Below are 18,501 nucleotides of genomic sequence, written 5' to 3'. Positions count from 1 at the left end.
TTTGTTCATAGAGTGAGTCTGGTCCGATGATGTCTGAGTTATCTTCTGGCTCTGACCTTCAACCATTCTCAGCCCTTCCCTGCTCACATCTGCGCCCCAGGGGAGCTGGCTGAGCTGTGAGGATGAAGTGTGCTTGGAAAAGGTGTCCTCTCCAGGACAAGGCACTCAACTGGCCGCAGGTTCATCTCCCAGTGGGGACAATGAACACCCCTTGTCTCCTAGGACAACCTGGCTTCATATTCTGGCCTCTACCTGGCTCCCTGGGTCCACCTTGTCCTTTTTAATGATGAAGAAAAAGCTCAGTAGCCTGGCACTCTTTTCCCAGTTAATTTCTAACTAAGGAATCTCTTGATGCCAAAGGTGCAAAACAGAGGCCTTATAATTGCGGGCACAAGTGTGACCCCCAATGTCAATCATTTGGGGTCTCCACCTATTAGGGGAAAGAAAAACAACCTCACAGCCTAGAAAACGAAAACACTGCGGCAAGAAGGGAAAAACACTCCACCCCCGTGGAAGCAAGCTCAGGAAACAGAACCACAGGCTCTGGTTCTGGAGGACAGTGCCAGCCAGGGGCCGATGTGTATATATAAGAGGCACACACCTGTAAACGGATGAATTCTACCTTTCTGGCTTCAGGTAAGGCTATCTGGGGCTCTCTCTTCTCGCTGCGTCTCCCAACCTGGTCTGCTGCTGATTCTCATTCTGTCTGAGGGAGGGGGACAGAGACAAATGAAAAGATTGGACACTAGCTTGAGTCGTTACTTAGCTGGCTTTTGGCTTTGTGATCTTTGGTAAGTCAGTCTCCCTCTCTTTGAGCCCTACTTCCCTTATGACAACAGCTACAATTTTTTTCACTCATTCAACAAATATTAGTTAAGTGCCTACTCTGTCCCGGGCACTGGGGACAGAGCAGCGAGCAAGAGCCTCTGCTCTGCGCGGGGCCCCTGCTTTGCACATGTCGTGTTAGTTACCCCCTAGGAGGGACAATAAATAAGCAGTCAGTTATTAGCCACCAGAGTGTTTTTCAAACTCCAAGTCACAACCCATTAGTGGATCATGAAATCATTTGTGGATTATATTCAGAATTGTCTTTAAATTAATTACAGTAGAATATGTCAGCAAGCAGTGCACACAATCATGGTAAGAACTGTCTTCTGAAACATTCATTTCATGTGTGTCTGTGTGTACGGGGACGTGTGTGTGCGTGTGTGTGCTCCCAAATGCACACACCCTCACAAGCAACCGTACTGGGTCGCGGCCTGTTTTCCTTCTAGCATATCATGGTCACAAAGGCTTGGAAAACACTTTATAGGATAGTTTCTCTGACCACAGGGGACTTCTCCAAACTGAGCCTCGTACATTGTAGGCACTAACGATCTCTATTTCATAGAGATTCACTGAGTCTTAGCGAATTGAAATGCATTGCCCAATGTCACACTATGAGTTTACCAGTCACAGTGATTGATAAAACAGGGATTTGAATCGTGGTTGCAGACTCCAATCCCATACACTTAACCACCGTGCTACTCTATTTTGCTGCTGTAAAAACTAGGGTAGGATTCCCCTTAGAATTATTTCCTCCCAGGGGAGCACTCTGGAAACGTTACAATGCATTGTGATGGTTCATCCTCTCTCAAGTTGCTGGTCCCAAGCCACTTCTTTACAACATGAGAGTTGCATGAAGTCAAGGACTTTGTCTGTAGTGTTCATGTTTCCCTTGAGGTGTAGTTCCCTGTTTGGCACATAGTAACTACTCAATAAGTGCTTATTGAATGAATGAATGCATCTGGGCAAGTTGAAAGTTTGCCAACAGGGGATCGAGAGTTGGCTGTTAAAACCCAAAGCTGCCTCCAATAAGATGGTGAGTCCAGAGCACTACACTGTCTTTTTGCTTCCTGCTCCGGATGACAGCCTCTGTCCTTCCAGACTGGGATGCGGGTGAGAATTAAGAGTGGGGCCACAGAGGGGAAAACATCATCAAAGCAAGGACCATGACATACTTTCTGTAGTTCACATGAATGGCATCTCCTGGAGTTGTGCCACGCACAACCAAAGCTCTCCTCCCAACTGTGGGGAAGGGAGTTAGATCATGCATTTATCCCACCCGTCTCTGTTCACAGGATTTCAGGTGTCAGGGACCAGGAGGAAACCCCCAAGGGCCAACCTGTCCTTGCGTTTGGGCAGGTCTTCCCAGGACCAGAAGTAGCTGTGAACAGCAGAAAGGATGGGGTGGCTTTTCTCTCCAACCTCAATGCGGATGGTAGTGGTGGTGACCTGCTGGGCCATCGTAGCTGCAGCCGCTGACTCCTCGGAAGCACGTAAGTGGTGTGTGTGTGGGGGGGAGCAACACCACCATTAGCAGAGGAGGTCTCAGCCCCTCTCCTATCATGCTTGGGATTTGCATAGAATTTATTCTAAATCCATTTCTTATCCTTTAATGCACTCTGGACTCACCTCGGAATTTTACTAAAATGTGGACTCTGATTTGGTAGGTCTGGAGTGGGGTCTGAAACCCTGTATTCTAACAAGCTCCCAAATAATGCTGATGTTGTGGTCCTTGGCTCACACGTTGAGAGGCAAAAGCCTAGAACATCACTGAGGCCCTCTGGCATTTTACTGGAAGGTCAGGAACATACTCAACCACACAGGAGATTTGAATACACCTGAGTGGCTTCCAAATACCTCCCCTTTCACACTTAAGTGACCATTCCATTGGGTTGCACATTGCTTTTCCTTGGGAAAGGGAACTGGGCCCCTCCCCTCAACCCCAGCTGGACAGAGAGGAGATACCATTGTGTTGTTGTGGTTAGGCTGTGGTCCTGCCACCTGAGGTTGTGTCCTGGCTCAGCTGCTTACCAATGGAGCGAGTGGCTTAAACCTTCTGAAGCTCAAGTTTCCTCAAGGGGAAATATAAAGGTCATATCATAGGGCCATTGGAGAGGATTCAACGAGATAATGAATGAAAAGGGCTTATCCCCGTGCCTGGCATATAAACGACAGCTCACTATCTCTACTGTAATTATTGCCACAGAGGAACAGACAAAGTGTGACTGCCACAACCAGGTAGAGAGAGGAGGCAGGGAAGGAGATCTGAGCAAAAGGCGTAGAAATTACCAAGGGGGCGAAGGGGTGACTGCATCACCTAAGTCCTACCAAAGCGTCCAGAACTCTGCATCACTCCTCTGGGGGTGGACAGGTGGATGTTTGAGAAGACACAGCTAGAAGACAATGCTTAATACAGAAAAATGAAAGTGGACGTTCAGACATCATCAGGGGAATTTGGTTTGTTTCTTTTGGAAGAGGTCGGCCAGGGACTCAGTCTTAAAGTACACAGGTAGCCTAAGGGATGTAGGAAAAGTCTCTGGGTGACCTCTGGGTGATCACTGGCCCGGCTGTCCCCACTCTGAGTCTGGGCTCTTTTGTCCACAGGAAATTGCTCTGAATGTCACAGCAGCGCCACCTGCAAGTTGGACGGGGTTGCCACGACGTGCTCCTGCCTAGAGGGCTTCACTGGCGACGGCCTGGTGTGTGTGGACCTGGACGAGTGCGACCTTCCTGGGGCCCACAACTGCTCCGCCGACAGCAGCTGTGTGAACACGCCGGGCTCCTACGCGTGCGTCTGCCCTGACGGCTTCCGCCTGAGCCCAGAGCTCGGCTGCACCGACGTGGACGAGTGCGCGGAGCCGGGGCTCAGCCACTGCCATGCCCTGGCCACCTGCGTCAACGGCGAGGGCAACTACTCGTGCGTGTGCCCCGCGGGCTACTGGGGGGACGGGCGGCACTGTGAGTGCTCCCCGGGCTCCTGCGGGCCGGGGCTGGACTGCCTGCCCGAGGGCGACGCGCTCGTGTGCGCCGATCCGTGCCAGGCGCACCACATCCTAGACCAGTACTGGCGCAGCACGCAGTACGGGACTGGCTTCACCTGCGACTCGAACCTGGGCGGCTGGTACCGCTTCGTGGGGCAGGGCGGCGTGCGCCTGCCCGAGACCTGCGTGCCCATCCTGCGCTGCAACACGGCCGCGCCCATGTGGCTCAACGGCACGCACCCGTCCAGCGACGAGGGCATCGTGAGCCGCACGGCCTGTGCGCACTGGAGCGGCGACTGCTGCCTGTGGGACGCGCCCGTCCAGGTGAAGGCCTGTGACGGCGGCTACTTCGTCTACAACCTCACGGCGCCCCCCGAGTGCCATCTGGCGTATTGCACAGGTGAGCGGGCATCTCCCTCCATCCCACCCCAAGCCCGATGGGCCTCCAGAGACTGGAGCGCATCCTTGTTGACTGTCTGTGTCTATGACTGCAGACCCCAGCTCCGTGGAGGGAACGTGTGAGGAGTGCAGTATTGATGAGGAGTGCAGATCAGATAATGGTAGATGGCACTGCCACTGCAAACAGGACTTTAACATCACTGGTGAGTCCTGGGAGGGGGATGGGAGGTGCTGAGAAACGTCGGCAACCAGGGGCGACACACATTCCTGGGTGCGGATTGGGTGCCTGGGCGGATGACCCAGGGAATGCATATTATCCAGTCTGAGTGAAAAGCCAGTCCAGTAATAGTCATTAAAACCAGCAGGAAGCTCTCTGGGCTCTCGGAGTCTCCCCTTAGTTAACAGGAAATCTCCCACAGCGTGGGGAACCACCTCGCCTACACCCCAGCCTTCTTTCAGAGGCCCCCCTACACCACAGTGGACATGCGGGTGGCGGCCACCTGTTGGCCAAAGACTAACTGAGCCATATTCCTGTAGCAACAAGAACACAAGTGTGGCCTCCAGTCTGCGGTGTCTGGGCTGGGCCCTCCACTGACCAGCTGAGGACCCTGAGCAGGGCTCTGGCCATCTCTAAGCCTGTTTCCCCATTATATATAAGTGACTCGGATTCCCAAATTCTAGTCATGATTTTATCACATCCAAGTACCAGTTTCACCATTTTGTTTTATCCAAGTACCACCTATACTGACATTTTTATTAATTCTTTTTCCAAATTGATTGCATCCTTCTTTTAAGTAAACCTGGGACATTGATGCCTACTACTAGGTTTATCTGTGGTAAGTAGCACTTACCTTAGAAAGAGGGTAACAGTAAAAATGAATACAATGAAAGAAAGCTACTGCATTTCAGCAGCTGTGCAACACTTAAATTTTTTAAAATCCATCTGGATGCTGTTACATGTCCCCAGATACTTAGCCAGAGGTCTGCGCTCTGCTGTTTTAAAAGGAAAACCAGCAAGTACAAGACATTGAACACATTAGCAGCATTTGAGGACTGTTTCCTCGATGCAGAAAGGATGGAAAGAAATTGCAATTAATTTATTAGCTTTTTTGTTCGTTTGGTTGCTTGCTGTTTTGTTTTGTTTTACTGGGACTGAATGTTGCTTAGTGCTGGGGCAGTGAACAGCCCCAAGATAACACTGTCCTCGGAATACAGCCTGTGCTTAGAGTAGCATGGGCGGGTAGTTGTCTGCATGGATCCATCCAATGAAGCCAGTCTTGTGTCTCCCTCACTCTGAGAGGGGAGACCACAGCGTGACCAGACTGGGGCAACTCTGAATACCCCTAGCTGGCGGCCAACTTGACTAGCTAGGCCTGGGTCCTAGGATGTGCTGGGCCCTGAACTGTGGTCACTAGCTCCAATCCTGCCTTCCCTAACCATTTCAGATCTCTCCCTCCTGGAGCGCAGGCTGGAATGTGGGGTCAATGGCATCAAGGTATCCCTGAGCAAGTGCCAGCTCAAGACCCTGGGCTTTGAGAAGATCATCATGTACCTGCGAGACAGCCAGTGCTCAGGCTTCTCTGAGAGCGGTGACCGGGACTGGGTGTCTGTGGTGACCCCGACCAGGGAAGGCCCCTGTGGGACAGTGATGACGGTACGTTCTGGCCAGTGTGGGACAGGGTTGGAGCACTGCCTGGTCGAAGCTCAGCTCTACCACTTACTAGTTGTACGAACTTGAGTGAGTTCTTCAACCTGACTGGCCTCAGTTTCCTCAACTGTAAAATGGAATGATAATGGTGCCTACTTTATAGGGTTGAGAGGGTTAAAGGAGTTAATGTGCATGATGTGATTAGTACAGTGACTGGCACATAAGTGCTCAATAAATGTTAGCCTTAAATAAAGAGGGCAATCCATGGTGATAGTTCCCCATTTTACAGATGGGAAAGTAGGGCCCAGACGGGCAGTGACTATTCTAAGCCCGTGGGTATCAGTGCTGGGTTCAGAAGCAGGGCTTTGTCGCTGGTGGCCCTGGAAGGCAGGGTCTGCATCACTGATTGGAGAACTGGGACCTCACCTACAGAAGCCAACCGCAGAGGGACGCAGAGGTAAACGTCTGTGTGAGTAGGCACTGCTTCCTCCCATCCCCCTCATTCCCCAAAAGTAAAAGAAAGAAGACAAAAGAAGCGAAAGAAGAAACTGTCATTTGCCAAACCTGGCTTTTGAAATTCCACCATTAATGATGACTCAGTACATGATTTTCAGTCTTTTTAGTGTTGGTGAGAGGAAGCACGGGGTGATGGGAAGCATCCAGGCTTGTTAGACCCCCCCTCCCCAAGTATGTGGGCAAGTTACTCAGCTCCTATGAACCTCTGTCTCTTCATTACGAGACGGGGAAGTGGTAGCTCTGCCTCAGGGTTATTCAAGGGCTAATGCAGGGTTGCAGAAGGAGCATTCAGCTTGGGATCAGGGTGGGGGTGGGGCCTAGCTCCTGACTCGTGCTCATAAATGGTTGCATTGTAACTTTTGATCCCGGAAACTGGGAGGGCAGCTCACAGGTGGCTAGAGAAAATGCCTTTGGCTTTGAATCCTACTCAGATACTGTGCCCCTTTCTCCCACTTCCCCACCCCAACACAGAGGAATGAAACCCATGCCACATACAGCAACACCCTCTACCTGGCAGATGAGATCATCATCCGTGACGTCAACATCAAAATCAACTTTGCCTGCTCCTATCCCCTGGACATGAAAGTCAGCCTGAAGACTTCCCTGCAGCCAGTGGTCAGGTGCGGCCAGAGAGGGTCCCCCCGAGTCCCTGGCTGGCTCCACCCCTACAACCCCTAAGCTTCCCTGGTAAGGGCGAGGGCAACTGGGAGGCAGTGTTGGACGCCATAAAGAGCCCAGCTAGGAAATCTGGAGCCCATATTCAAATCCTGCCTCCACCACACAGATGACTTTGGGAAGTTGATAGCCCCACACTGGTCTCAGTCTTCTGATATGTGAAATGGTCTTAGCAATACTGTGCTGCTTTTCTTAGTTTTTTTTGGGTGGGGGTGGGGAGGTAAGTAGGTTTATTTATTTACCTATTTATTCTTAGAGGAGGCCCTGGGAATTGAACCCAGGACCTCATGCATGCTAAACATGCACTCTACCATTTGAGCTATACCCTCCCCTCTAGTGCTGCCTTTCTTAGAAGCACAAAAGTGCTCTGCAGATGTGAATCCAAGATGAGGGTCCTTGGCTTATTAGAGGGGTTGGGCGGTTAGACCAGAGGGAAGAAGGAAGAAGCTTCAGTTCAGACCTGCCGGGGCACTGGGCAAATCGTATCCCGTACTTGGACTTCAGTTTCTTTCTTTCTCTATAAATAGAAGGAGTTTGAACCAAGAGGGGTTTGCAAATGATGCTTCTTGGAGTTTGAGGCCTTTAAGGAGGTGGTTTGGGGTGTGAATCAGAGAAGTTCTACCCACATTGGTTGTCACATGAGGTTTTATTATTTGAAAAAATAAAAGGATCCTGTTGCTAAATAAACTCAAAAAATCTCTGAATAGGGTGAATCACAGGCCAATGATGCTGATGCTGGAAAAAATAATAGTCATAATAATAAGAAGCGTTTATGGAGAGCTGACTACATGTCAGGCTTCATGCTAAGTGCTCTACGTGGAACATTGCACTGAAATCTTAGCACACCCTAGGGGGTGTGAGCATTACTATTATTCTCCTTATACAGATACAGAAATTGAAGCTCAGAGAAGGTTTAGTAACTTGTCCAAAGTTGTAGAGGCTAGTAAGTGACAGAGCTGGATTCGAACCCAGGCCATCAGGCATAGAGCCCCCATTCTACCATGACCTTTACTTAGAAGCTTGCCCGTGGTCGCGTGTTCTCTGGGCCAACAGACTTGGGGAAGGACACTGGATACTGATGAGGGTGCCTGGCTGACTGGAGGAAGGAGATTGCTCATGTCTCCCTTTCTCTGGAGCATCTCTTGGCCAAGCAGCGCCCTGGAGCAACGTGGCCATGTTCCAGGCCTGGTGGGTTCCAGGGAGTAACACATCTGTGTGCAGCTGTCTTTCTCTGGTTTGAGCTGGAAATCTCATCCCAGTCTAACTCTTTGAGTCCAAACCGATAACCCAGTTCTTGCCTCTAAAATGGACTTCCACATTACTGAGTATTTCTCATGCACCCCACTTCCTGGGGCATCAGTCCTTACTCTGAGGAATTTACATCAGGGTAGCTATTTTTAATGGACTTTAAATAACCCACCTTCAAAACTCCAATCTTCTGCTGTAGGTAGAGCCAGAACTCTGACTTAGGCCTGTAGGACTCATAACCCATCTTTTTAAACTGTTCTAGATTGAGATCCAAAAAACATGCACTTGAATGCAGAGGCCACCAACTGAGGCGGTAGGCCTGTTACCCAAAAATACGGCCTGTGGGTTAGCAACATTAGCATCACCTGGGAGCGTGTTCGAAATGCAGAACCTTGAGACCCACCCCAAAGCCACAGAACCCGAGGGGACCTGTGTGTGAGCCTTGCAGTTTGCAAAGCAGTGGTTGGTGGGCGCCGGTTCTACTGCTGGGTCAAAAGGCAGTTAGCTGCCAGGGACTGGCCAGGAAGGCAGACCAGAAAGGGTGGCCTGCTGTGGCCTCCTCAGCTCTGGTTCTGCCACCAACCCCTCTCCTCCTGCAGCGCTCTGAACCTCAGCGTGGGTGGGACCGGCATGTTCACCGTGCGGATGGCGCTCTTCCAGACCCCTGCCTACACACAGCCCTACCAAGGCTCCTCCGTGACCCTGTCCACTGAGGCCTTTCTCTACGTGGGCACCATGCTGGATGGGGGCGACTTGTCCCGGTTTGCACTGCTGATGACCAACTGCTACGCCACGCCCAGCAGCAATGCCACAGACCCCTTGAAGTACTTCATCATCCAGGACAGGCAAGGCCCAGGGAGGGAATTTGGGGTGGGGGAGTCTTTGGACTTGGATGGATGCAAAGTATATATATATATTTTTTAACATTTTTTTATTGAGTTATAGTCATTTTACAATGTTGTGTCAAATTCCAGTATAGAGCACAATTTTTCAGTTATACATGAACATACATATATTCATTGCCATATTTTTTTCACTGTGAGCTACCACAAGCTCTTGTATATATTTCCCTGTGCTATACAGTATAATCTTGTTTTTCTACTCTGCATTTTGAAATCCCAGTCTGTCCCTTCCTACCCCCTACCCACAACTTTATATTCTATGTCTGTGAGTCTGTTTGGCAACCACAACTTTATATCCTATGTCTATGAGTCTGTTTCTGTTTTGTATTTATGATTTTCTTTTTTTTTAGATTCCACATATGAGTGCTCTCAAATGGTATTTTTCTTTCTCTTTCTGGCTTTCTTCACTTAGAATGACATTCTCCAGGAACATCCATGTTCCTGCAAATGGCATTATGTTGTCAGTTTTCATGGCCGAATAGTATTCCATTGTATAAATATACTACATCTTCTTTATCCAGTCATCTGTTGATGGACATTTAGGCTGTTTCCATGTCTTGGCTATTGTAACAAAGTATATCTTTACATTCATTCACCTCTAGCTGAAATTTAGTTTTGCCATTCATTAGGAATATAGGCAACAAACCACAGAAATATTAGCAGGACACGTGAAAAAGTTTATACACATCAATACTTTTTAGTTACTATAGCATTAGAATTCTGCTAGATCATATTATTTAAGGTATTATCAAATAGACATATAGTTGTAAATAAATATATTGATATAATGAATATGTAAATACTTAAGGCAGATATCAAATGTTTTAATATTTTGAGAACTATGTTTCAGTTTAATTGGTTTTCTTTTTAGTCTTGTATAGTTTATTGTGTGTGTATAAGACATTGTTTTGAGGAGGCATGCCTGGGTTTCACCAGGTTGCTGAAGGGGTCCAGGACTTGTAAAAGGATGAGAAAACTGATTGAAAGGCAGGCTAGGACTTGACTGGGAGGAACATGGTTAGCCACGGGCCAATTGAAGCAGGGAGGACACAGATGGGCTGCTTTTTGCTCAATCACATCAGAGTCGTGAACCACACAGTGAGAAATAAGTTCACATTTTCATTCATAAATTGAACAGATATTTTTGGAAGCTTACTGTGTGCCAGGCTGTGTGGATAACACAGTGACTAGAAGGGACAAAAATCTCTGTCCTTTTATAGCTGACATTCTAAGTGGGGAAACCAACAATTCCAACAATTAAACAAGAGTGAAATCTGTGGCAGGTTAGGAGTAAAGGGATGATAGAGGGAAAAAAAAAAAAGCAGGGAAAGGGGAGGGGCATTTGCAGTTTGAATAGTGCAGTCAGAGAAAGCCCTCCCCCTCCCCCACCGGGAGACACTGACCTACTTCGGTTCTCTTAGCATCTGCCTGGTTACATCAAGGGAGGAGTCTCAACTGGGTGCTAGTCTGATGCTCACAATTCTGTTATTTGCTAATTTCCATTTGCAACAAGAAGAAAGGAGAGCAGAAGTCTGTTCTGGGCCTTTTACAGTCATCAGTGTCTAAGTAAAATTTAATAGCACTCCTGTAATTTGTATTTATTTATATGGTCATGTTTTGTATATGACAAGTAACCCTGGTTTGCTATTTGTGCTCATGGTCTTCTGAAAAAAATAGATTATTTCAGCAAAGATGTGTGTCGATTTTAAGAAAAATGGTAAGAAAATAATAATACACACGTTGGGAAACAGAGGAAGACATGCACAAAAGTGGTTTCTAGATAAGGCAGAAAAGAACTGAAATTTGAGGGAGTTTGGCATGACCACGACTGGGGCATCGTGGAGTTTCGGGTTCCTATCTTGACCTTGCTGTTTCTTGGCTCGAGACACAAGTGAGCTCATCTCTCCGGATTTTCATGTTCTCATATGTGAAATAAGCATCAGTATTACCTTCTGTGCAGGGAGTTTGACGCTTTTCTTTGGTCTGAGTATAAAAGTGTTCACTTTAGGAGAGTTTCAGCTCTGTACAGCTGACATTTTTATTGTAGTATCGCATCTATGCAGGACCTACTGTACCCCATCTATTGTGATAAGCACTTTGAAAAATTTAACTCCTTTCATCCTCACAATTATCTTATGATGTGGACTACAATTAGAATTCCTCACACATCGATAGGGACACTGAGGCGCAGGGAGATGAAGTAAATTGCCCACGGTCACACCACGAGCTAATAGGTGGTAGAATGAGATTTGAACCCAGGAAGTCTGTCCCCAGAGCGTCTGCTTAACCGACCATGTCATATGATGTAACCCTTCCAGATGTCCCCGCACTGAGGACTCAACCGTCCAAGTGGTGGAGAACGGGGAATCCCCTCAAGGCCGGTTTTCCGTCCAGATGTTCCAATTTGCAGGAAACTACGACCTGGTCTACCTGCACTGTGAGGTGTATCTCTGTGACACCATGAAGGAAAAGTGCAAACCTGTGAGTCCCCTCCCCTCCCTCAGCTGGCTCGCCACACCCTCCCCCCACCCAGCTCCCGTCACCAAAGTCATTTGACCATGAGGTTAAAAGGTAACAAGTAAACATTCCTGCTGTGTTTCTTTCTCTTAGTCCGGGGTAGACTGAGCTGTAAGATGAGGTGGGTGTGGTGCTAACCTGTTGGGAATTTAGGTGGAATCAGGGCAGTGCAGTCGGTAAAGGTTCAGGCTTATCTGCAATCCTGTGTTATGACAATGGAAACTGATATTCTTTCTGTTTCCTGTTTATTTTTTTTTTTTAATTGAAGTACAGTCAGTTACGATGTGTCAATGTCTGGCGTACAGCAGTGTCCCAGTCATGCATGTACATACACACATTCGCAGAAACTGATATTTTTAAGCACTGCATGTAACTTATGTGTGTTAACTTCTTAATACTTCCCAGCAACTCTGTAAGAGATGTATTTCACGACCCCTTTTTTGTAGATGGGGGGGAAACTTACCTGGTTTTCCTGAGATCATACGTCTCACAAATGGTAGAGCTGGGACATGAAGCCAGGTATACAGGTCTCCCAGTAACTCCTGCCTCTACCATCCTCAAGTCCCAGCCTGAGGCAGGAGGATGCTCCTGTGAAGGGCGCAGCCCACTCCCCGTGGCAGGACCACATTCAGTCTCCCTCGGGCAAGAGTTTATTTGTCACCCTCTCCCTGCAGACCTGCTCCGGGACCAGATTCCGCAGTGGGGGCACCATTGACCAAAGCCATGTCCTGAACTTGGGTCCCATCACACGGAAAGGTAAGCGGGCCACTCTGTCCTGCCCGTTCCTGGTGAGGCATGCTTTCTGGAGATGAGGAGGGAAGACAGAACCTGGCACTTGGATCTCACTGGGATCTGAGAAACTGGAGCAAGTGAATTCTGCGAGGCGAGGTGGACTGTAAGCTGCCTTCCTTCGGCAGTTCTCATTCATTCATTCATTGCACAGATGTATTCTCGTGCCTGCTGTGTGCCAGGCCCTGTGCTCGTGGTTAGGGGCTGTCATGATGCGTAATTACAGACACAAACCTGTTTCCTGTGGAACTTATGGACCTGTAGGAGAGACGTCATTCAGATAATTACCCATCTCTGCAATTTCTTGTCAAGAAAATGTATCAGGAACTCTGAGCTCTTCCAGAGGGGGAACCAGACCCAGTGTGGAGCACTGGGGAAGAATGGCCCTGAGACTTGGGAACTGGGAAGTGATTAACTATGAGGGATCAGGGGAAGCAGGGGAAAGGGAGGAGTCTCAGGTGGAGGGTAGAACGAAGGCAAAGGGCCTGGTAGGAGGGAGCCCAGCCTGCTAGAGGAACCGCGAGAAGGCCAGGCAGGCTGCAAGGAGGAGGAGGTGGATGTAGGTGAGTTGTTACAGGTGGCGGGCCAGACCGTGGGAAGCCTTGTGGTTCTTCTTCTTTTTTTTTTTAAATTGAAATACAGTTGACACATAGTTCTTGCTAGAGTTCTGGGCCTTTCTCCTGAAAGTAGCTGGCAGCCCCTGAAGGGTCCAAGCAGGGGCGTGACATGATCAGACTGGGGTTTGAAAAAGACCACTCACTGCAGGGAGGGGAGCAGATGGAAGGGGCCTCTCCTGGGCTTCCCTGGGGGCTGATCCCTCTGTTTCCTCCCGCAGGGAGCCAGGCCACAGTCTCCAGGGCTGCTCCCAGCAGCTCAGGTAAGTTCAGGTCCTCTTTGCACAAGGACCTGCACCTGAAAACCTTCCTCTGGGGCTTTTATCTGTGGGTCCAGGGTGTGCTGGGAGTGCTCGGCCTGCTTGGTCTGAGCTCTGAAGAGGCGACTGCATCTCTGGAAACTCTTGGACCTGGGGCTGCACATATGCACGTAGACCTGTGCTGTCCCACGATAGTGCGCACATGAGCATGGGTGGAGGCACGCACAGACAGGCGCTCAAGAACCTACATCACCCACACACGTTTGCACACTCACACACATGCGGTCACATGCACATATTCATACTTACACACAGAGATGTGTGACATCTGCAGCGGCATGCCTGCCTTTCTGCATACACAGACATACACACGCTTGTTACACACCTGTGCACAGTGGACAAGCACACAGTCTACAACTGCACCGGGGGCACTTCCTGAAACTTCATGGCTCGTCTCTATCACCGTTTACAGGATTCATTCAATGGGTGACAAATATATGTTGAGAGCTGCTATGTGCCAAGCACAATGCTTAGTGCTGGGGTGAACACAGCAGACAAATGAGAAGCCCTGTTTTTCAGCTTCTCTGCTCCTCTGACCACAAAGGCCAGGGACCGGTGGCATTTTCATGGCCCTTGATTTTTATGGCCACTGAATTATCTGAAAATCTGGATGAGAAGTAAAACCATATAACTGCTGCCTTGCTTGGCTCCTGGCACCCAGATCTGACGGGGTTGTTACACTAGCCTAGTGTTTGACCTGAGCTAGTTCAGCCCTGTATCAGTGAGCTCAGAGCTGGAGAGTCAAGGTGTCCCCAAGAGGCTTGCCCTTTGTAAATGTTCCTGAAGGTCACTGGCATTGAGTAGGTTGGTCACCGCACAGGTGTGCCCTGTTGAAGGAATACCAACCTTAGTGCCTGAGGAAAGTCTGCCTTATCTAGACTGTCCCACCTAAGAGGGCACTTTTTCTATTTTTCTACCCAAGGTGGACACCTTTTTCTAATTGGTTTTCAGGGCAGATAAAGAGAAAGCTTCCTTTTCCTAACTGATCATCCCGGAGAAGGTGTCCTTTCCTAACTGGTCAGTCTAGAGGAGGCATCGTATGTTACTTTTGCACAAGGCACATCAGTGCTGGCAGCAGCCCTGTAATTACTGTCTTTTCAGGGCCCCTGAAGGTCTGGCTGCCTCTGCTTCTGTTGGCCACCTTGACCCTGATGTCTCAATGATCAGCGGCCGGAAGCCCTGTGCCCTGTGGCTACCAACTCTATTCCTGCTGACTGGCGAGGTGATGCAGGCTAGCACTCCAGCCACAGAAAAGGGAACTCATGCTTCAGTCTCTCTGCTCCTATCTTCTCCCCTTTAATCCTTGCTATCAGAAAACAGCCTGTGTCTTTAAATGCTGCCTTCTCTCAAAATGGGACTTGTGATGTTTCTGCACTTGAGGCCCCTATCTCCTTAAAGAGTGTGGCAAAATAATAGTTTTCAAAAGCTCAGTCTGCGAGTCCTTCATTTACTGGACAAATATTTATCGGGAGCCTGCGCTTATAAAGGCACTGTCCATGGTGCTAAGGATCCAATGGTGAGGAAACCAGACTCTGATCCCTGCCCTCATGGAGTTCGCCGTCTGGTCACAGAAACTGGGTTCAACTCTGGTTCTGTGACCTTAAATAAAATACACGGTGTCTCTGAGCTTCATCCATCTGCACAATCAGTCCATCAGTCGAGAAGTATTTGCTGAGCACCTACTATGTGCCAAGCACTGCTGGGGATGCAGCAGTGAACGATCCCTGCCCTCCTGAATCTTAAGGTCTGTCAGGGGAAAAAGAACCTGAACACATAATTATCAGTGTGTCGGGCATTGCAGAAGTGGCGGATGTACCGGGGGCCTGCTGCTTCTGTCCAATGGGGATAACAGTGATACCCTCACAAGATTCATCCAGTTTTCTAGAACATTTATTTGAGAACCCAGTAGGAGCCAGGCACCAAGCTGGGTGCCAGGAAAAGACCGATGTGAATAAGACAGACACGGGTCCTGCCTTCAGGAATCACAATCCTTGGAGGTGATGTACCTGGCATGTCCCAGGGACCCCTCCATCCTTTGCACTTCTCCCTCCCAATGCAGAGTATGTGGATCTGTTTACAGAGCCTTGTTAACAGAAGCAGAAAGCAGACCATTAACCCCACTGAGAGGAGATAATTGCAAGCAGAGCCTCCAGGAGGCTCCTTGGAGGCACAAGCAGAGACTGGTGCACCCGGGAGACCTTGGAATACAAGGCTCTCCGGGCTTCTTCAACAAGGAGACCAATGGAAGCTGATGCTAATGGGAAACGTCCGTCCTGATGCCAGCTGCTCCCCTGGAGCCCAGCTGTGGCTTTCCAGGAAAGACCAAGGCCCTGTCACATTATTAGAGCCTCTGATCCCAGGGAAAAACCACATATGTGTATCAGCAAACAGGGAGCTCTGGGGACTGCTTATCTCGAGTTAAGGGGCCTCATATCACATGCAGACACACACTGAACCCCCATGCCTGCCGCCTTTGCATATGAGCTTTAGGTGGGAGGACATCCATGGTCAGCAGGGCCTGGCTGGACATGCGCAGAATCATCTATACTCTGACTCAGGTACAAGAGGACATGAAGAGAAATAAAAACAAGGGCCAAAGGCAAGAGCCAGGGGGCAGAAGCACATCAGAATGTATCCTTTTGTCCCTCTGTTCCTTTTCTTTTTCTTTCCTTTATTTTTTCTTTTTTTTTCTTGTTTTCTATCAGTTAATTATTCATTTCATATTCAACGCATATTTTGAGCATAAATTCAAGGCCAGACACTTTTATTGGCAGCATGGCAACTGCCAGTGATCAAAATAGAGCTCTCGCTGGTAAGGAGCTTATGTTTAAAAGGGGGATACATTTAAACAATAGCTGTGTGATACATCAGGTGGTAGTAAGCACTTTGGGAGAAGAACAAGGGTGATAGGGTGATGAGGGTGTTATTTTAGGATGCTTGGGGAAGGTCTCTCTGATAAGCAGAAGCTGGGAGAAGTAATAAAATGAATCAGGGAGATATCTGAGGAAGAACATTGCAGGCAGTGGGAACAGCAAGTGCAAAGGCCCTGAGGCAGAGACTTGCGTCTTTCCACCAAGCTTTCACTGACTTGGACACTGTAAGTTTGAGGCATTACTCACAGGAGAGGGTCTGGAGCATACATTATTGTGACTCTGTCCATTTGTTTACTCAACAAGTCCTACTAGGTGCTGATTAGAACTTCAAAGACAGGATCCCTGACCACAAAGATCTTAGAGCATTTGGAGGGTGACAGATACATAAGTAGGTAACTGAATGTGATTGTAATCAGCTCAGAGAGGCATAGGAGCACAGAAGAGCAGTACCAGCAAGCCTGTGGAGTTTAGGAAAGACTTCCTGGAAGTAGGGGACTGTAAATAAGAAGTAGGAGGTTGGAGACAGAGTGATCCAGGCAGAGAGAATAGTGTCTGGAAAGGTATGGAGGAGGGAAAAGCTCAGAGACCCACAGATAGGCTGCAGCATAGTATGTGGGGAAAAGCCGTAGATGACGTAGGAGCTGCGAACAAGGGTCAGATCCCAGGAAGCCTGGAGTTGTGGAGGCAGGGGGAGCATCACGCTGAGCCATGATACTGTGGCATCTGGCTGCAGGGAGATAACAGAATCAAAGGAGACAAGACTGAAAACAAGGCAGCTGTTAAAATCACCCTCCTAAGTTTCCTTGAAAAACTAAAAATTCACTTACTATATGATCCAGCAATCCCACTCTTGGGCATGTATCTGGAGAAAAATATAGTTCAAAAATACACCTGCACCCCAATGTTCACAGCAGCACTATTTACAATAGCTAAGACATGGAAACAACCCAAATGTCCATCAATAGATGACTGGATAAAGATGTGGTATATATACACAATGGAATACTACTCAGCCATAAAAAGGAATAAAATAATGCCATTTGCAGCAACATGGATGGACCTAGAGATTGTCATACTAAGTGAAGTAAGCCAGAAAGGGAAAGAAAAATGCCATATGATATCCCTTATATGTGGAATCTGGAAAAAAGAAAGGACACCAATGACCTTATATACAAAACAGAAACAGACTCACAGACATAGAAAACAAACTTATGGTTACCAGGGCTTAAAGGGGGTGGGAAGGGATAAATTAGGAATTTGAAAATTTCACCTCTTGGGGAGTGACAGAAATGTTAGTTATCGTGATTGTGGTGGTGGTTTCATGAGTGTATACATGTATCAAAATTCATCAAATTGTACATCTGAAATATGTGCAGTTTACTGTATAGGAACCATACTGCAATAGAGATGTTTAAAAAAAATCACCCTCTTAAGGGATGATGGTGGCCTGAATTAAGGTGGATGAAGTAGGGATGAAGAAGAAAGGACAGGTTCAAGAACTACTTGAAAGATTGGTGATTGCTGGAAATGTGAGACTGAGGGAGAAAGGAAGGAGCCAGGTGTTCAGCTTGGGTGACCAGGTAAGCAGTGGTGCCACTGATTAAGGCAGATTATGCAATGTGGAGGGAGAGACTTAGGGGAATTGGTTAGTTCAAATTTGGACCTGCTAAGCTCAAGGTGCCTCAAGCACATAAGCCCAAGCAGAGAGGTCCATCAGGCACTTGGATGGATGGATGGATGTAAAGTTCAAGGGAAGAGGCAGGGATGCAGACACAGATTTGGAACTCACCAGCCTATAGACAGTACTTGAAACCATGAGATAACTTGACATCTCCCAGGGAGAGGACGTGGAGTGACAAGAAAAACAGGAGCTACCAGCTAGAGGAAGAGGATGATGACAATGACAATGATGGAGCAGGCATATCCAAATAGGCAGAAGGGAATCAAGAAAACTGGTACAGAGGAGTCACGGAAACGCAGAGTGCCTGGAGGAAGCAGCAAAAAAAAAAAAAAATCCATTGACAAGACGCCAGAAAAAAATGCCCTGTAGACTTGCCTAAGAGGCGACATTAGCAGGACAGTTTTAGCCACATGTCTCAGACTAGAATGGAGAAGTCAGAGAGGGATGGAGGAACTGACTTAGGAAAGGGGGAAGATCACCTTATCAGAAGTTGGGGAAGAAATAGAAGACGGA

The 18,501-nt window shown here is 48.3% G+C and overlaps 1 protein-coding gene across 2 annotated transcripts; it reads left to right on the top strand.

Annotated features, from left to right (window-relative positions):
• Positions 1 to 2,224: 2,224 nt before the first annotated feature.
• Positions 2,225 to 14,868, top strand: UMOD (uromodulin). Of its 2 annotated transcripts, XM_031687545.2 has the most exons (10): positions 2,225 to 2,318; positions 3,430 to 4,206; positions 4,301 to 4,408; positions 5,651 to 5,859; positions 6,841 to 6,989; positions 8,892 to 9,137; positions 11,513 to 11,675; positions 12,386 to 12,467; positions 13,336 to 13,377; positions 14,536 to 14,868. In XM_031687545.2, exons 1-10 carry the CDS (start codon positions 2,225 to 2,227, stop codon positions 14,595 to 14,597), a joined length of 1,932 nt encoding a protein of 643 aa, XP_031543405.2. In that variant the 3' UTR covers positions 14,598 to 14,868. The 2 variants fall into 2 exon arrangements, with proteins under 2 accessions (XP_031543405.2, XP_072798192.1); XM_072942091.1 differs by lacking the exon at positions 2,225 to 2,318 and having other exon boundaries at positions 3,436 to 4,206.
• Positions 14,869 to 18,501: the final 3,633 nt, after the last annotated feature.

This window comes from Vicugna pacos, chromosome 18 (genome assembly GCF_048564905.1).
Source record: "Vicugna pacos chromosome 18, VicPac4, whole genome shotgun sequence".
In the NCBI taxonomy this organism is placed as follows: domain Eukaryota; kingdom Metazoa; phylum Chordata; class Mammalia; order Artiodactyla; family Camelidae; genus Vicugna; species Vicugna pacos.
The sequence above is the reverse complement of the archived record's forward strand: the minus strand, read 5'-3'. Positions and strand labels throughout refer to the sequence as shown.